This window comes from Jaculus jaculus, chromosome X, assembly GCF_020740685.1.
Source record: "Jaculus jaculus isolate mJacJac1 chromosome X, mJacJac1.mat.Y.cur, whole genome shotgun sequence".
NCBI lineage: Eukaryota > Metazoa > Chordata > Mammalia > Rodentia > Dipodidae > Jaculus > Jaculus jaculus.
Window position 1 is genome coordinate 62,952,406 of NC_059125.1, and position 18,559 is coordinate 62,970,964.

Genomic DNA, 18,559 nt, shown 5'->3' on the forward strand with positions numbered 1-18,559 from the left:
AGTTGTTTTAGTATTTTATTTATTTATATATTTAAGAGAGAGAGACAGAATGGGTGCACCAGGGCTTCTAGCCACTGCAAACTCCAGATGCATGTGCCACTTTGTGCATCTGGCTTTACATGGATCCTGGAGAACATAATCCCAGGCCTTAAGTTTTGCAGGCAAGTGCCTTAACCACTGAGCCAGCTCTCCAGCTCCGAATAAATATTTCAAAAAGGGGACAGAAGGAGATGATAAGAGTGATGCCACACAGGACATGCAGTGGAAATGCATTGTAAAGGCATAACATTTCCAGGAACTAGTGGGAAACTAGCTAGAATGCAGTTTGTCTTGGTGAAAGATGAAGCAGGAAATGGAAGTGACCTCAATGTGAAGAGCCTTGCCAGAGTTTGAGCTTTATCACATAGGCAATGGAGAAATCAGAGGTAATTTTAAACAAGGAATGATCTCATAAAGTGACAGTAGTTCACCCACCTCCTAGGCCATTGCCCTGTCTTTTAGAGCAAGTCACTTAGTCTCTGAGCATAATTAGTGTCTTCATCTATAAAATGGGCATAATGGTGGTATCTACCTCATAGGGTTGATGTGAGGAGTAACGGAGCTAATATTGCCAAAGAAATTAGCACAGTGATTGGCACATAATAAGTACTCCATGAAGTTTAGTTGTAATTACTAAGAGTGTTTCTTAGAAATGTAACCTTGTTGGCAGCACAGAACATAAACTGTAATGGGGAAAAAAGATTGATGAAAGGCAGTTCAATTAAGATGATACGGCAACTTAAATCCAGTTATAAATAATGTCTCCAACTGGATTAGGGAAGTAGAAGTTAGGAAGATGAAAAGGTAAAGGTAGGGGCTGAGGAGATAGCTCAGCAGTTAAGGACGTTTGCTGGCAGGTGTTCAATTCACCAGTATCCACGTAAAGTCAACTACACAAAGTGGCCCATGTATTTGCAGTGGCAAGAGGCCCTGGCACGCCCATTCTCTCTCATAATAAAAAAAAATATTTTACGTGGTATATTGTCTCTATTTATGGAAGTTGCCAATAAAAATTTTTAAAAGAGAAAAAAAATCATTTTTAAGTGTGGCTTGGGAGGCTGGGTAGAACAGAACCAGCACTAGCCAAGGTTACAGATTAAGGCCGGAGGGTAGGAGTGTGGGTGCAGGAAGAGATAAAAAGTTCAGTTGGCGACCTGTTGAATGAGAAATGAAGCCGTTGAAGATAGGAACCAGGCAAGTATCAATAGTTTAGAGGACACCAGAGAGCCGAAAAACGAACTGGCGAAATGCATATGGAGAGTGGAGCGGGTCGGGGAGACTACCAACTGACCCGCCCAAGTCCCCAGCGTGTATACATCTTATTTTCTAGTCAGTTCTTTGCTTGCTTCTCGGCTTTCTGCTTTTTATAGACACAACCTTTCATTCAAGAGGTGAAGATCTAGCGTCTCTCAACACAGTCACCTTAGCGACCTCCAAACACCAAGGAGCGGGTGCAGAGGGAGGGAAGGGGGAAAATGATTTTTAAGAAAGGAAAAAAAGAGTCCGCTACGACCTCTAATAATTAAAGTTCCACCTCCCCATATCCTGCCACGCCGCTCTCCTACTGCTGGTATCGGACTGCTGCCCGAGAGGAACGACGGGAAATGTAGTCCTCTAGTCTGACCAGGGTGGCACTACTGAAGAACTCGGTTTCCCTACTGGCTCTCTCGGCGCGTGCGCAGATGGCTGCCCCGGCGAGTGGTAAACAGAGACGTCAGGCGGGGGCTGCTGCTTGGAGCAAAACAAAAGGGAAACCCGGGGGGCGGGGGGTGGGGGGGCTGGTAGGGGTTTCGTTGCGGGGAATAAGGGGGGCTGGGGCCGCGAGAACCTTGACCCTCTTAAGAGTGACAAGAAGGGAAGAGGCGGGGGGAGGGGGAGTCAGGGGAGGGGCACCCAGGGGAGGGGCGAGTGACGCGGGGGAGCGGGGCGTGGGGGAGGGCCGCGATCCGGGTGGAGGAAATTCGGGAGGAGTGTCCGGGGGGCAGCAACTTAAAAGGGGGAGGGAACTGCGACCGAAGACTCGGTCGGTGATGGGAGCGCAATGTATGAGGGGATACTGTGCCTCAGGTTTAAAAGAGCAGGAAGCTGAGTGAGAGGGTACAAAAAGTGTCTTCGCGAGGCGGAGGTTACAGGTGGTGTCTCGGAGAAGAGCTGGGAGGCTGCAGGCTGTAGTCGGGAAAGGAGATCAGAGAAGTGTGGTAGGGACACTTTAGGGGCTAGCGTCCTGGGACGAGGGAGAAGTTCGTGACTTTCTGAGAACTGGCAGGAATGTGCCTCCTGGCCCTCGGTGCTTCCCCCCTGGGGGGAGGCATGGTGAGGGACTGTGGCAGGCTCCACTGAACGCTGAGCCGCACAGGTCCGACTCCACGTATGGATCCAGATAATAAGAAGTCAGCCACAGAGGCTGCCGCGATCATAGACCTCGATCCCGACTTCGAACCCCAGAGCCGTCCCCGCTCCTGCACCTGGCCCCTTCCTAGACCAGAGCTCGCTCCCGAGCCACCCGAGCCGTCCGAGGTGGAGCCAGGTCTGGGAGAGAAGGTACACCCGGAGGGACGCTCCGAGCCGATCCTGTTGCCCTCCCGGCTCCCAGAGCCGGCCGGGGGCCCCCAGCCAGGGATCCTGGGGGCTGTTACAGGTCCTCGGAAGGGAGGCTCCCGCCGGAATGCCTGGGGAAATCAGTCATATGCAGAACTCATCAGCCAGGCCATTGAAAGCGCCCCGGAGAAGCGGCTGACACTTGCCCAGATTTATGAGTGGATGGTCCGCACGGTGCCCTACTTCAAGGACAAGGGTGACAGCAACAGCTCAGCAGGATGGAAGGTAATTATGACCCCCTTACCTCCATCCCAACACTATCCATCTCTGGGCCCCTTCCGGTTACTCCCACTCTGGGCCCCCCCCTTACCACCTCCTCACCCCTTTGGGAAGCCCAAATATTCACCTTCTCCGCCGACAGTCTTCAGTTAGACAAACATTTACTTAGTACATACTATATGCCACACTCCGAGCTTGATGCTTGATGCTTGAAGATCACCAATGAATAAGACACTGTCCCTGCCCTGGGGAAAATCGAATTCTCAGCTCCCAGCACTTTGGCTTGAGCTGCTCCAAACACTTATTCCCACAGAGAAGTCTTTATCCTATGTACAGCAGGAACTGTGTGGATTCCCCACGCGAACCCTCCTCCCCCACCTTCCACCCAGCACCTTTTCTCCCATTCCTGTGGGATTACACGGATTCCCTGCCTGCCTCCCAATACCTCAGTGTAGAAAAACTGTTCTAGGATTGCTCTACCCAAAAGGAGGGAGTGGGTGGTAAAGGGGGAAAAGAGGGAGATTTCTGGGAAAAGTAGCTGTTTTATGTACTCAAAAGAAAAGGGACTGTGAGCTTCTATATACTGCCAAAAAAAAAAAAGACCCTCTCCCTTGGAAAGGGCTATGGAAGCCCTGGAGGGAAAGTCTTGAAGAATACTACTCACAAAAAAGGAGGTAGAGCTCTGACTTTAGAGCACAGGCTGGGGTGGGGGGGTTCTCTTGGCCTTCCTCAAAACAACCCAGGAAAAAAAATCTCACAAGATAGTCTGAGAAACTGGCCTGAAGAAATACAGGCTTTAATCACAAAATTAGAAAAGTAGGGAATTCAACCCATATCAATGCTTTGTACCTCTGTAGGTTGTGACATTAGAGGACAGAAGAGCAGAGGATCTTCATGTAGGTATTAAAGATTCAGGGATCAGATCTACAGCATGTGGAAGGGCTGGACAGAACAGAAGACAGGACAGCTGACGGAGACCCTTGGCACTATTTCTGGGTAGACAGCCATGCCAGTCTCAGCTCATCAAGAACTCCCCTCCTTGGACCTAGTCTACACAGCTGTTTTTCTTTCCCGCTAGGTTCATTTACCCGAGTAGAAGAAATAATAACCAAGGGCTGTTAGTTACACTGTGGGAGTAGTCCCTCTTTAGGATTTACACTAACATGGGGCTTTATAGTTTTATGAAATCATTGTGTGTGTGTGCACGCGCGCGCGTGTCTTTGTGTGTTTTCCTGCAGTGTCGGGTAGTGAACCTAGGGCAGTGAGTTTAGTAGACAAATGTCCCACCACTGAATTTATTCCCAACCCCTGAAATTTGTTTTTTTTTTTTTAAGTTTTTTTCACCTTATTGATCTTCAAAGCAATTCTGAGATGCCACATTTTATATATGAGTAAAGGAAGGCACAAAAAGATTAGGAAATTAATCTACCATCAGAATAAGGACTTGAACCCAAGTCTTGCTATAAATCCTATTTCTGTAAGGACAGTATGGCTTGCTTTCATTAGAGTGGTTACAAAACCAAATCAGGCTGGGTCTGGAGCTTCCAAAGACCCCCAACAGGAAGCTTCACGCATGAGTTGTCTTCCTTGATAATGTGCCAAGGTCACTCCCACCCCACCAGGGGGCAGTAGTCACTTAGAGCAAGTAAGCTTAGGTAGGTGGCTTAGGGAGCTATGAGCAGTCACACCCCCATCTCAAAACATTTTAAGAGTTAAGGGTTCTGGGTAACTGACCTCTCCCTTTTGTTAGTCCCAAAGAAGAAGGGATGTGAATGGGGATGTAGTTCAGTAGTAGAGCCCTTGCAGAGTTTATGTGAGGCCCTGCTTCTAGCACAACCCCGCCACACATGCACACGTAATTTTCAGTAGACCCAGAGTTTAAGAAGGAAGATCTCAATGTCAGAAGGCAGTGTGGATCTCAGATAATAAGAGCCCAAGGTAGATGAACAAGTGCAACTCCTTGAAGGAGCTAGAAACATCAGTGCAGGCAAAGTATTTGGAGTACCATGCCCTCACAGTGCCAGGGAGACAAGGGTCTTTGACTAAAAGATCCTGACACAATAAGCCACTCAAGCTATGCTTCCTAGGCAAAGTGTGCCTTTCTATGAGTACCAGTCAGAGAGCTGGGTGTGGTAGCACATGCCTTTAATCCTAGCACTCCGGCGGCAGAGGTAGGAAGATCTCCATGAGTTTGAGGCCACCTTGAGACTACATAGTGAATTCCAGGTCAGCATGGTCTAGAGCGAGACTCTATCTCAAAAAACCAAAAAAGAAAAAAAAAAAAAGACAACCAGTCAGACACATGAGCAGTTTCTCATTGTCCAGACTATTGGTGTCCCAGTGATTAATTTCTCACCTCTCTCTGAATTTCTAAACTAAAGAACTACATGTGGGAGTTCAAATGCCGCTAGGGATGAAATTTCAAGAAGTGTGTTGGGGGGAAGCTGAGAAGGAAAAGTAGGGAGGAAAGAGAACCTATAGCAGCCAGTAAAAATAAGCTGTACTGGGGACTGCTCAAATGCCAATCTCTCAAACTTGTGCTCTGAGCCACTGGGGGGAGAAACGCATCTCTAGGGCTGGACAGATGGCTTAGTGGTTAAGGTGCTTGCCTGCAAAGCCTAAGGACTTAGGTTCTACTCTCCAGGTCCCACGTAAGCCACATGCACAGTGATGCAAGTGTCCAGGGTTGCACATGCTCACAAAGGGTGTACACACTGCTAGAGTTTGATTGCAGTGTCTGGAGACCCTGGTGCATCAATTCTCTCCCTCGTTCTCTCTCTCACTCACTCTTGCATAAAAAAGGCAGTCTGGGGCTGGAGAGATGGCTTAGCGGTTAAGCGCTTGCCTGTGAAGCCTAAGGACCCCGGTTCAAGGCTCGGTTCCCCAGGACCCACGTTAGCCAGATGCACAAGGGGGCGCACGCGTCTGGAGTTCGTTTGCAGTGGCTGGAGGCCCTGACGCGCCCATTCTCTCTCTCTGCCTTTCTCTCTCTCTGTCTCTGTCACTCTCAAATAAATAATAAAAAAAATTTTTTTTTTTTAAAAAAAGGCAGTCTGTTGGGCTTGCCTCCAAAAAAATTTTTTTAAGATATCTCTAGCAGAATGTCTGAGGAACAAAGGGAAAACACATAGCTTCCAATACTCAGGGTACCCAAAAGCTGCCATGGCCTCAGGGGGAGCCTCTTCATAGTTACTCATGGGCACCCAACAATCAGGCAGCAAATATTGATTATATACTGTGAGCTTGACGTTCTATGGGCTTGGCACTCTGGCTGTTAGGGGCTGTGGATCTGAAGAGGGGAGCATTGTCTGTGGTCTTGATATTTAAACTTGAGGATACTAATTACATGAAACCATAAACCATACCATATACATTGGATAAAATTGTGGGGAAACAGATAAGAAATTCTACACAAGAGATTTGGCTATAGATAAGCAAACACTTAAAAAGAGATGGGATTTAACCTTGACCTTCTAGAAGAATTTAGAGGGGAGACATCCTTCCTGCGGGGGGGGGGGGAGGGAAAAACCAGATGAAGTGGTTCATGCTGATAATTCCAGAATCTGGGAGGCTGACGTAGGAAGATCTCTTGTGAGTTTGAGGCCAGCCTGGCCTACAGTGAGACACTGTCTGGAGAAAGAGGTGGGGGGGGGGGAGAAAAAGGAAAAAAGAGGGAGGGAGGGATTACACCTCATGAAAGTGTCCCATTTGTCATAAATAAGGCTTAGATGGAGGGGGCATCAACTTCACTGAGGTTCTAGCCCTTTAGCCCATTCAGAGAACTGGCCCAGGACAGGGGTCATTTCTAGACTGGTCTAATCACTACTCATGCCTATACTTAAAGAAAGGCCAGGAGCTGCTATAGAATCCGTGTTTCTCCCCCATATGAACTTCATTCTTGCTGGGTCAGAAGTGCTGCTATTCCATGCAAACCAGCCCACTCTCCTTCCCCAGACACTTAGGAGGAGTTTTGTCCAGATTAGATATTGGTCCTTCCTCAGTAGAGTTTGTTACTTTGTATCTAGTCCTCCTGTGCTGGAAAGTCTGGTACAGATGGTAAGCAGGGAACTACGCATGTCTCTTTTCCCTCCCTCTACTTTATCTCACTTCAGTTTTCCCCCAGAATTTGACTTTTAAGTCTCCACAAATACCCTTGCTGTGCCCTAGCCTCCCCTTAGAGCACACTGTTGGCCACCCACTTTTCATGCACATATATCATGTCCCCTTTCTGCTTTTCTGTCTCATCCAGAACTCTATCCGCCATAACCTATCCTTGCACAGCAAGTTCATCAAGGTTCATAATGAGGCCACAGGCAAGAGCTCTTGGTGGATGCTGAACCCGGAGGGAGGCAAGAGCGGCAAGGCCCCCCGCCGACGAGCTGCCTCTATGGATAGCAGCAGCAAGCTGCTCCGGGGCCGCAGCAAAGCCCCCAAGAAGAAACCATCTGTCCTGCCAGCTCCACCCGAAGGTGCCACTCCAAGGAGCCCTATGGGTCACTTCCCCAAGTGGTCAGGCAGCCCTTGTTCTCGAAACCGTGACGAATCCGATGTGTGGACTACTTTCCGTCCACGAAGCAGTTCAAATGCTAGCACTGTCAGCACCCGGCTCTCTCCAATGAGGCCAGAGTCTGAGGTGCTAGCAGAAGAAGAAATGCCAGCCTCCATCAGCAGCTATGCAGGGGGTGTCCCTACCACCCTCAATGAAGATCTAGAGCTGCTGGATGGGCTCAATCTCACACCGACCCATTCCCTGATGTCTCGGAGCAGTCTCTCTGGCTTCTCTTTGCAGCATCCAGGGGTTACTGGGCCATTACACAGCTACGCCACTTCCCTCTTTGGCCCAGTAGATGGGTCCCTATCAGCAGGAGAAGGGTGCTTCTCAAGCTCCCAGTCTCTAGAGGCTCTGCTCACCTCTGATACTCCACCACCCCCTGCTGATGTGCTCATGACCCAGGTAGATCCCATTCTGTCCCAGGCTCCCACGCTTCTCTTGCTGGGAGGCATGCCTTCCTCCAGTAAGATGGCCACTGGAGCTGGCCTATGTCCTAAGCCCCATGAGGCTCCAGGTCCCAGCAGTTTGGTTCCCACCCTTCCTGTGATGGGACCACCTCCAGTCATGGCAGGTGCTCCCGTCCCTAAGGTCCTGGGAACGCCTGTGCTCACCTCTCCTACTGAAGCTGTAAGTCATGACCGAATGCCTCAGGATCTAGATCTTGACATGTATATGGAGAACCTGGAGTGTGACATGGATAATATCATCAGTGACCTCATGGATGGTGAGGGACTGGACTTCAACTTTGAGCCAGGTACTGTACCCTGTAATCATCATAGCATCTCAAAAATCTCTGTCTACTCTTGAAGGCCCAGCTAATCCCATGACCTGAATGAGGCAGGAAGGGCTTTAGAACAAAGAATAGCCAGAGTATCTGGGGAACTGGAGGGAAGATATCATATGAGAATAGCATAGTTTCTAAATCGGACCTCCAAGCCCCTCAGCAGAGAAGTGGGGGATGCATAGAAGCGGGTGGTGGGAAGTAAGTCTGCCTCAGATGAATCTCTTATCTTGTCCTCTATTTCTTCTTCCCACAGATCCCTGAGTCACAGCTGGAAGCTTTATTCCCTGCTTCAGAGGTGGAGCCAGGCATGTCCATATTCACTGTTTTTCCCTTGCACCCTCCCCAGGAGTTTTAAGACCCTGCTTTAGAGCTAGGGTGGGATCTGGTCACACACAGGTGTTGAAGAAATTATCAAGATAGCCGTACCATATGGGGACTGTGGAGGGAGGGAGGGAGAAGGGAAGAGGGTTTTTCTCACTGTGCCAATTAGGGGGTAATTATGGCCCTTTCTCAAGGAGCCATCATCAATTTCCCCGTTCCCACCCCCTAGGCCTTGTAGCAGGGGCCAGCAATGATGTTGGAAATGTGAAGTCACCAGTGGCCTTACCCTGCCTTTGGGAGCAGGATTTTTTTTGTAGAGAGTCTTATCTGAGTTGGGCCAGGCTAGGTTAAGCCTGAGAATTTTATGCAGTGGCCCCTTAGGCCAGTGGGGGGTGGGGGTGGGGAGGGAATTGGGGACCTAGCACTGGAGTGCCTCACCAGGCCAAATCACCTTTGGAAGGATACAGATAACAGATAAGCTTTTTATAAACTTTTAAAGAAATATAAACACAAATACAGAGATTTTTTTAACAGGGGCAAGGTGCTAGTGATGGGGTGAATGCTTTTTTCTTTCTGAAGGCTTTGTCATAGTGACATGATCCAAACACTACTGACAATGCTAGTGGAGACAAGGAGAAGTTGAAAAGTGGTGGGTAGCAATAGTGAACATGGGAAAGAGCTCCCATTTGGACCAGGCTGAGAAAAAGGTCTGTGCATAATTTAGGTTGGAATGTAAAAACCTAAGCCCGTCCCGCATTCTGTCAATTTGTGCCTGGGAGAGGGTGCTGCTTGAAGAACAGCCACACTCTTGTATGACCTAATGCGGGTTAATGCTAAGGGAGAGTGCATTGAAGCCTGGAATTAGCTTGGGGCCTCCAAGAGGGGCAGGAGGAGTGAGAAAGAGAGAAGGATTTAGGGTGGTAAAGTTAGGCACAGAGACCTCCCTGTTCATGGCCTGGGACAGCTGTCCCTGCCCTTCTTCCCCTTCCTGGACTACAAGAGTTGTGTGGTGGCAGGCAGGGCTGAGAAGAGGAACCAGGAAGGGGGAGCTTGGCTGAGGGTCTGGGAAATGAGCTGGGATGGGGGCAATGTGGATCAGGTTTACTAGCACCTGCCAGGGAGGCCATCTGGGGCTCCTCAACCCCAGGACCCAAGCCACCCCTCCCCCAGTGCCCTTTGCATTGTTCCCTCCCCCACCCCTGCTGTGGGTTCCCATCATTTCCTGTGTCAGCGCCTGGCCTACCCAGATTGTATCATGTGCTAGATTGGAGTGGGGAAGTGTGTCAAATCAATAAATGAATAAATTCAATAAATGTCTATAACCAGCTCTGGTTTCTGCTCTCTTACTGTTCCCCTCCATTAGAGAGGGGAGGGAGGAAGAGGAAAGTCGAAGGGCAGTAAGTCGAAGGGTAAGGGTGGTGGGAGGGACTGCCTGCAGGCTAGGAGGTAGGGGGGTTGGGGGAATTTCAGCCTGGGAGGTAATGAACTGTGGTGGGGGAGGGACCTGTAACCCCAGCAAGAGTAGGCGGGGAGATGGGCTTTCCAGAGGGGAGGCTGTGTGTGAAGACCCCACCCCCTACCCGAGCCCTCAAAGGCTCCTTGTACTAGACTTCACTGCCCAGGCCAGTCCTCTCTGGTGGCTAGGGTCCACCCTCAGCCTTCCTGGTGCCTGGGGCCTACTTAAGCCTTTTTGTCCATATACTGGGCAAAAGAATCTTTCTGAAAAAAGAGCTTCACGTTGAATTCCAGTAATTTCATACCCACAGTTGCTGCTCTCACTCGACCACTTTATAGAGTGTGTTCTGAAAGTGTGTTCTTGACTTATAGTATCCTCTGCGGCCCCTGTTATCTTCTGGCCTTCCACCTTTGGACTAGAAAAAGAAAGGAAATATATTAACATAGAGGCCCTGCATAAAATGCCACACTCTAATCCCAGCACTCGGGGAGGCAGAGGTAGGAGGATCGCCGTGAGTTCGAGGCCACCCTGAGACTACATAGTGAATCCCAGGTCAGCCTGGGCTAGAGTGAGACCCTACCTCAGAAAACCAAAAAATAAAAATAATAGAAGTTTCTGCAATCTAGGGCCAAAAGAAGGAAAGAAAAGAGGTTGGAGGCTGTCATGGTCAACGAAGTTTGATTGCAGTGAGGGGGGGGGAGTTCACCCCAGAGGGCTGCAATGCACAAACCTTCTGTTTACTTTTTGAAGACAGCTTGCCCAGTTTGCCCAGCTTGCCCTGCTTGCCCAGCTTGCCCAGCTTGGCTTGCTTGGTCCGGCTTTTGGCTCTTCTTGCTTGGAGTCTCATAGATGATTTAGATGCTTCTAGCGCAGCTAATCTCTTAGCTTCTAAGGCTCTAAGCAGCTTTATTCGGCTCCTCTCCAGGAACTCACATTGTGTACGCAGGGAGTCTAGGAACCAGGAAAAAGCAAGTGAAATTCTCAATTGGAGCAACTTGGCCTAATTTGGAAATGATGGGGTAGTGATAGGGAGATAGGGAAGATGGCAGAGAAAGGAGGAGGGAGTGGTAGGCAGTCAACCTAGACCTCCTAAAATGCACTTAGACCCTGTTCCCCTTTTCCTAGGCTCCTATGATCCCACATACCTCAGTGAGCTAGTCTCACCCAACATTTTTACTCTCCCTCCCTCCCTGCCCTGTCCCCCTCTCTTTCCCTCCTCCCTCCCTTCGTCCCTTCTCTCTGTCTCCTCCCTTGCTCCCAAGCTGTCTTCTGCCTTAGCCTCCCCAGTACTGGGATTACTGTTGTGTGCCACCACACCCAGCTTCCCACTCTGATTTTGCTATCACAGAGGTATGTACAGTACTTTACATGTTCCTCCCTCCCCCACCAGATGCCTTACCGAGTAGCTCAAATGTTGCATTCTTCAGGAGGGGCACAATAGCTTTGTAGGGATGCTCAAGTCTGATTTCTGTGAACAGTAAGCAGTACATAGCAGTATGCTATCTCCAAGTCCTCATACCCAGCCTCCACCCTTTGAAAGCCAAAGATTTCAGGATTCTGGGGCCTGGAGAGATGGCTTCACTTGCCTGTGAAGTCTAAGGTCTCATTCAATTTCCCAGTACCCACGTAAGCCAGATGCACAAAATGGCACATGCATCTGGAATTCGTTTGCAGTGGCTAGAGGCCCTGGTGTGCCCATTCTCTCTGTCTCTCTTCTCTCTATCTATCTCTGCTTGCAAATAAGTAAATAAATAAAATTAATTTTTTAAAAAATATTCTAACAAACAGTAAACATTTTCTGTAGACTGGTATATTTTATTTTCTCCTGTTTGGTATGCACCTAGAGTAAGTTATGGATGGTATAGTATATATGAACTAACCTATGTCATTGAGGAAGTACCCTTTTTAGGCTGACTAGACAGGGCCAATTTGGATCTGGTTGAGGATGCCTTATTTTATTTGCTTGCTATCAGAGAGAGAGAAAGAGATACAGAAAGAAGGGATGCACCAGGGTCTCCAGCCACTGCAAATGAACTCGAGATCCACATGCCACTTTGTGCATTTGAATTTACATGAGTAGTGGAAAATCAAACTCCAGTCATTAGGCTTTGCAGGCAAATGCCTTAACTGCTGAGCCATCTCTCTGATGTTTTGCTTTTGTGGTTTTTTTTTTTTTTTGAGGTAGGGTGTCACTGGCTCAGGCTGACCTGGAATTCACTATGTAGTCTCAGGGTGGCCTCGAACTCACAGTGATCCTCCTACCTATGCCTCACAAGTGCTGGGATTATAGGCGTGCACCACCACACCCGGTTTGTGGATTTTTTTTATCCAGACAGGGTCTCACTTTAGCCCAGGCTGGCCCTCAAACTCATGATGATCCTCTGACCTCAGCCTTTCAAGTGCTGGGATTAGAGATGTGTGCTACTGCACCAAGCTTGCTTTTTTGGATTAAAAATGTTTTTTATTAGCCAGACATCGTAGTGCACACCTTTAACACCAGAACTCTGGAGGCAGTGGTAAGTGGATCGCCTGAGTTCAAGGCCAGCCTAAGACAACATAGTGGATTCCAGGTAAGCCTGGGCTAGAGTGAGATACTACCTTGAAAAAAGAAAACAAAAGTATTTACTTATTTACACATGTGTGTGTTTGCTGCAAATGAACCCCAGACACTTGTGCCACTCTGCATCCAGCTTTACATGGGTGGCCTCTGATTTTTTTTGATTTTTGACACAGGTGCCCTAAGTTAGCATTGATCCCAAGCTCACAATCTTCCTACCTTAGCCTCCTGAACACTGGAATTTATAAGTGAGGGTGGGGGCTAGAGAGATGGCTGAACAGTTAAAGGTGTTTGCTTACAAAACCTGCCAGACTGTGATTCTAAGCCTGCCAGTCTGGGTTCAATTCCCTGGACCCAAATAAAGCCAGATGAATGACACATGTGTTGTGTTCATTTGCAGTGGCAAGAGGCTCTGGCATTCACTTGCTCTCTCTCACACACACATAAATTTAAATTATATATATATATATGTAGCTGGGCATGGTGATGCATGCCTTTAATCCCAGCACTCTTGGAGGCAGAAGTAGTAGGATCTCTGAGTCTGAGGCCACCCTGAGACTATATAATGAATTCCAGGTCAGCCTGGTCTAGAGTAAGACCCTACCTCGAAAAATCAAAAAGTAAGTAAATAAATAAGTGAAGGCTGCCTTATTTTAAGGACAAGTTTCATAATCAATCTTGAAGGATTTACTCTATCTCTGGCAAACATTCTACCTTTTCCTGGTGCCCCACGCTCCACTTTACAAACGTAGTAGGTGTTTCGAGCTGTAAGGAATTTGCAGGCATAATCTCCAGGGGTCTTCGACAGGAAAAACAACTTCAGAGTCCCTGATTCATCACACAGATCGATGATGTCTACAGAGAAGCCATGTGATAATTGAGACAGCTAAGGACAGAGCAAGTAGGGGCAAAAAGGTCCAGTGATACTATACAGAATAGATTTAAGGAAGCTGCAGGTATATGAGGAACCCCTTCCCCCCTTGTAAAGAGGGGGGTTTAGAGACTAATGGTAACTCTCTGGCTTCTGACCCTCAGCCAACAGTCCTCTCCCCAAACTCCTTACCTGTTTTACGCAACCCTGTTTTTGTGCGAACATAATGTAGCAGTATCTGGATAGTGCAATTGGAATTGACAAGGAACTCTTGATTATCTGAGAAGAGATATGGGGATATGCAAGCCCTCTAGTTCCATCTTGTAGATGATCTCTGCTACCCTCAACCCTCCCCACAATCATGGCCAAGCTCCAGCTCTGTGTGCCCCTCACCTCCATGTTTGATGATGATAAACATGCTATCAAGAGCATCTCACACTTCCAAGATCCTCCTAATGAATCATAGGGAAGGAAGGTGTTTTACCGGCCCTGGGTGGTCTTTGATGGCCCATAGGGTTGGTGGGCTGGAGGGGCAGGTTGATCTCAAGCTGGTGGAGGCCCAGACTGGGCAGATGAGGATAATCACCACCCCTAGAGGTGGGGCCTGAGGCTGTGGTAGAAGGATTATGAGGTCAGAAGTGGTAGATGTAAACTAGGTGGGTGTGGTGGTACACGCCTTTCATCTCAGCATTTGGGAGTCAGAGAGGTAGGAGGATCACCATGAATTTGAGGCCACTCTGAGACGACACAGTGAATTCCAGGTCAGCCTGAGCTAGGAGTGAGACCCTACCTCAAAAAAAAAAAAAAAAAAAAAGAAGTGGTATATGTAGAAGAAAGTAGAGTTAAGGACATAAGGAGAAGAAACTGGGTGGGATCTACGAAAGACCTGTTAGGAATGGGGGCAACACGGCAAATTTAAACAGGCCCTTGGAATGCCCTTAGAAACTCCAGAAAAGTAAGTTTCCAGAACAATACTTTCATTTGTAATACTCTTGCTTCTATATTGCAGAATCTACAACATGATTCTACCACTCCTTTTTCCTACCAGCCACGATGCCCCCATCTTCATTGTACCCAATGTTTCCCCCTCTCCCCACCCCCATGACAAATATTCTTGATGATTGTTGATAGAAACTTTATTTCTCATTGATTCAGGAATACTGGAAGGGTAGGTAGAAACAGGGAGGGAAGATACTAGAAAAAGGAAGGACCAAGCAGGCATTGTGATGCAAGCCTATAATGCTGCCCCTCAGGGGGCTGAGGCAGGAAGACTGCCATGAGTTTAAGGCCAGCCTTGACTACATAGTGAGTTCTAGGCTAGCCTGAGCAACAAAGAAAGACACCCCTCCACTCCATTTCAAAAAACAATAGGAAGGGCCATATTTGGGTGGAGGTCAGAAACTTGTACAGGGCAAAGGGACAATTCTCAAGTAAAATATACTGAAAGAAAGAGTAGTTACATGGGACACAAGATTCAAAATTAGCCAGAGGGGGTGAAAATGAGCACTGGACTCAGATTGGCAGGATGGGTGATGGGAAGTTAGCACTACTTAGGGTTATAGTACTCTGGGGGTTCCACCAGGGGACTGAGGTTCAGGCTTCAGGCTTCAGAGTATAACATGGAGGGGTCCAGTAGGGGCTATGCAAGCTGCAAGGGGAGCCTCCAGGCCCTTCTCCTAGGACAGCTCCTTTGGGGGGAATCTCACTGACGTGGCAGAACCGTTCACTGTAGTCTGGCTGCAGACTCTCGGCCAGTCCTTTAGACATGCCACTCCAGGCCTAAAGACAAATATCTCCAGGTCAAAAGCAAGTTAGGGACAGGAAGCAAAATACCCAGGTTTTGGGCCAAAGAAGCTCTCATAATGTCTGTAACCATTGTGATCATAGAAGGAACATCAACACTCCTGGACCCCAAATACCAGTTTCAATCTGCCTTATACAATGTATAATCCCTTCTGGGTCTCTTTCTCTTTCTCTCTGCCTAGCCCATCCCCCCTTGGTTCAGCCACATCCTGAAAGTAGAGGCCCACTCCTCCCTCAACCCTACCCCTCCTAGTCTGTCTTGCTGGCTGGCAGTTGATAGACTGCAGTATGTTTATGACAGTGTTCTCACCAAAAAGTTTCCGTGGTAGTCAGTAACCAGATCCTCTAGGTTCTTGATGGTGGGAACGCGAGGCATTGCCCTGAGCAGGGAGAAAGATGGAGCGGGAACATATAGGTTAAGGCTTCTCCACGAAATTTATTCCAGCTGGCCCCTTTAGCTACCACCCAACACCCTTACCATACCTTTTTGGGGGGCCCTTTATTCCTTATTCTCCTTCCTTGTAACCCCTGGAGTTTCCGAAATAATCCCAGCCACCCCAAATTTCATCTGAGAATTTCCTAAAATCTCACCGTTCCAGCCAACAATACACAAAGATAAGGGTAATAATCAATCCCATGAAGCCAACCGGAATGAGCACAGCTTGCAGAGCAAACCCCAAAGGATTCTCTAGAAGAAAGGAAAGGAAAATGGACCATGAATTTGTGGAACCTTACATCATGGGTGCCAGGCTCCAAGCTAAACATACTCCCCATGCTTATTCTTCACATCAGCTCCTGAGAGGGAAGAACAATCATCATCTATATTTTATAGATGAGGAAATAGAATCAAAGAGGTCAGTCCAGACCCAAGGTCATCTTTACCATGTAGGCCCTTTGGAATGCCCCTAAGGAACTCCTACACATTCCACATTCCCCTTGACCACCCTTGGCCTCCTTTTGAATCTGTTCTCCTATTCTGGCAGCATCCTTTTCCAGCCCTACACAGAAACCCCTACTTTCTAGGGGTTGAGGTGGAACAGTGAGGGGCCATGATAGCTTAGGGATAGGGAGGAATAGCAAAAGACAATGGTGCTGTAAAGGTTGGAGTGCTGGCCACATGAATTGGGGTCATGGATTTGGCCTACATTACCCTTTGCAGTATTGTGTCCCCAGTAAATTGGTTGACTCCATTTACTCCAGTGCTGAGCACTGCCACACAGTGGGTTAAAGCGGCTCCGAACCCGGAATGTGTACAGTTTCTGCCCATCCACACTAGGCAGAGAGAATGTAGACCTGCGGTCCACTATTTGTTCCTGAGGAGAAAGAGAGTACGGGAAAGGCAGGTGTCTATAAAGGGAGGATGAGTGAAAACATTCTTGCCTACATCACAATGTCATCTTCTGGTTCCTCCAAATTCTGAAAAAAACCTGATTCCTGGTCTTCCCATTCTACTTATTCCCTCCTCTCCTAATTACTAATGCCACACTGCTCCTTTCACTGACCTGACTGTAAAGCCACCCCGTAGCTGGGCATGAGTTCAAGGCCAGCCTGAGACTACATAGTGAATTCCAGGTCAGCCTGGGCTAGAGTGAGACCCTACCTCAAAAAAAAAAAAAAAATAGCCACCCTATCATATGTATTTACTGGCTTCCTTTACTCTGCTTTATCTATCTGGTATCAGGAAGAGTATGAGCAGGAAAGCCTAAATAAATAAATGCTCACTGGCGATGATAGAGAAAGGAGCTGAAGATCTGGACAGAGGAGCTAGGAGGCAGAGAAGTAGAGCTAGGTTTTAAGTCCTCCTATCTGGCTAACTGAATCCTTTCTCTCCACATGCTTGGCCTTAGCTATTGCATTCATTTAGCCAATTACTCACAGTCCAGCCACGATCCCGGTCACTCTGGTACTGCACCAAGTGTTGCAAACAGTGGTCCACATATCTGCTGTTCCAGCTCAGTTCTAGCTGGGATTCACTCAGATTGCGTAGTGTTAGATTCTCTGGAGCCCAGGGGATCACTAAAGATATGTGTGCATGTGTGGTCATTGCCCTGGCCTAGACAGGACAGGATCTTGGAGATAGTTCCCCTTCCTTCCTCCTTTCCCCATCCAAAAATCCCTACCACCTCTTTTTTGCCCTTTTATAACAATGGGGAAGAACACGCCAGAGACTTCAGCGTCCTCTAAGGTCCCTGACCTCTTGGCCACTTCTTTCCTGATTACCGAGATTTTGCAAGTTTAGCTTCTGTTCAGACTGCCTCCAGGGTTTCGCAGGGTCCTGGAGCTGGACAACAAATGTTTGGTAGAGATGGATCTCCTCTTTCTGTAACCAGCAGCCAGAAGTGATCTCTTCTGAGAACATGTAGTGGCCACACTCCCGGAACTTATCATTATCAGTGTTCATATACCTAGAAAAGGATTGCAAAGAAGAGGGATGGTGATAGGGCAAACGCCAGTACTGCAAAGTCCACAGCCTAGCCTCAACTGGTCTGAATTGACATAACTTATCCCACGAGAAAACAGTGAGGTGCCTGGGAACCTGGCTATCCTCTTTCTTGGTCCTCCTGCAGTCTCTCTCATCAAGTTCACCTTCTCATTCTCCCCAGTGAAAGCCCCTCTTCCCTTCTCATACCTATAGTGCAGAGTCAGGTTGGTAGGCTGGGGCTCAGAGCTGCTATTCCAAGTGCAATTCATGTACTCGACATTGAACACAAGGCACTGAACTCCTGGGAGAGGCAGGGTGGAAACACTGAGGAGCTCAGAGGCCATAGATGTCTGGAAAAAATCTAAGGTGGGGAGAAAATGAAGTAGGGAAGAGGAAGAAATTTTGGTCAGAAGGGGTACTACTGTAAGACAGGCAACCCTTCCCCTTTCCTTCCCCATGTTACTCTATGATTTTGCTTGTATTGCTGTAAAGGCCACTGGCAGGCTCCAGATTTCGTTTATACAGCCTTTCCCCCATAGCCTCCTTCTCATCAAACCCCTCTGGTCCTAGATTTCCTACCAGCTGTGGTATCTTCATTCCCACTGGGTGTGAAGACCTTGGAGTTCAGCCCCACCCCCAGCAGAGGCAGTTGCAGGAACAAGAGGGACCTGAGAGGCAATGATAGCTTCAACATGGCGCTTGTTCTTCTTTCTCTGGGTGTAGTTGTCTGTGTTGGAACCCACAACGTCCCTCCCCACCATTCATTTCCTTTTGTCGTAGCTTCCGGTGGAAAGAACCTTAGAAACCACTGCTTTACAGGGGGGTTGGCAATTTGGTTCGATGACATCAGCTAAATCCCCTGGGAGATTGGGTCCTGCTGTAAGGTGGTGGTGTATCAAGGTTAAAACCAGATCTAAATAATGACACAGTCAAAAAT

The 18,559-nt window shown here is 48.2% G+C and overlaps 3 protein-coding genes across 3 annotated transcripts; 1 reads left to right on the forward strand and 2 right to left on the reverse strand.

Moving 5' to 3' along the window:
* The first annotated feature begins 2,010 nt into the window (after positions 1–2,010).
* Positions 2,011–9,838, forward strand: Foxo4 (forkhead box O4). The gene is made up of 3 exons (XM_004660965.2): positions 2,011–2,862; positions 7,106–8,162; positions 8,446–9,838. Exons 1-3 carry the CDS (start codon positions 2,410–2,412, stop codon positions 8,451–8,453), a joined length of 1,518 nt encoding a protein of 505 aa, XP_004661022.1. The 5' UTR covers positions 2,011–2,409; the 3' UTR covers positions 8,454–9,838.
* Positions 9,839–10,288: 450 nt separating this feature from the next.
* Positions 10,289–13,815, reverse strand: CXHXorf65 (chromosome X CXorf65 homolog). The gene is made up of 6 exons (XM_004660916.1): positions 13,791–13,815; positions 13,590–13,676; positions 13,241–13,381; positions 11,369–11,437; positions 10,700–10,920; positions 10,289–10,384 (listed from the first exon to the last, which is right to left on the reverse strand). Exons 1-6 carry the CDS (start codon positions 13,813–13,815, stop codon positions 10,289–10,291), a joined length of 639 nt encoding a protein of 212 aa, XP_004660973.1.
* Positions 13,816–14,555: 740 nt separating this feature from the next.
* Positions 14,556–18,326, reverse strand: Il2rg (interleukin 2 receptor subunit gamma). The gene is made up of 8 exons (XM_004660964.2): positions 18,202–18,326; positions 17,830–17,983; positions 17,421–17,605; positions 17,077–17,216; positions 16,351–16,513; positions 15,792–15,888; positions 15,511–15,580; positions 14,556–15,176 (listed from the first exon to the last, which is right to left on the reverse strand). The coding sequence occupies exons 1-8, from the start codon at positions 18,314–18,316 to the stop codon at positions 14,991–14,993; spliced, it is 1,110 nt and encodes a 369-aa protein (XP_004661021.1). The 5' UTR covers positions 18,317–18,326; the 3' UTR covers positions 14,556–14,990.
* Positions 18,327–18,559: the final 233 nt, after the last annotated feature.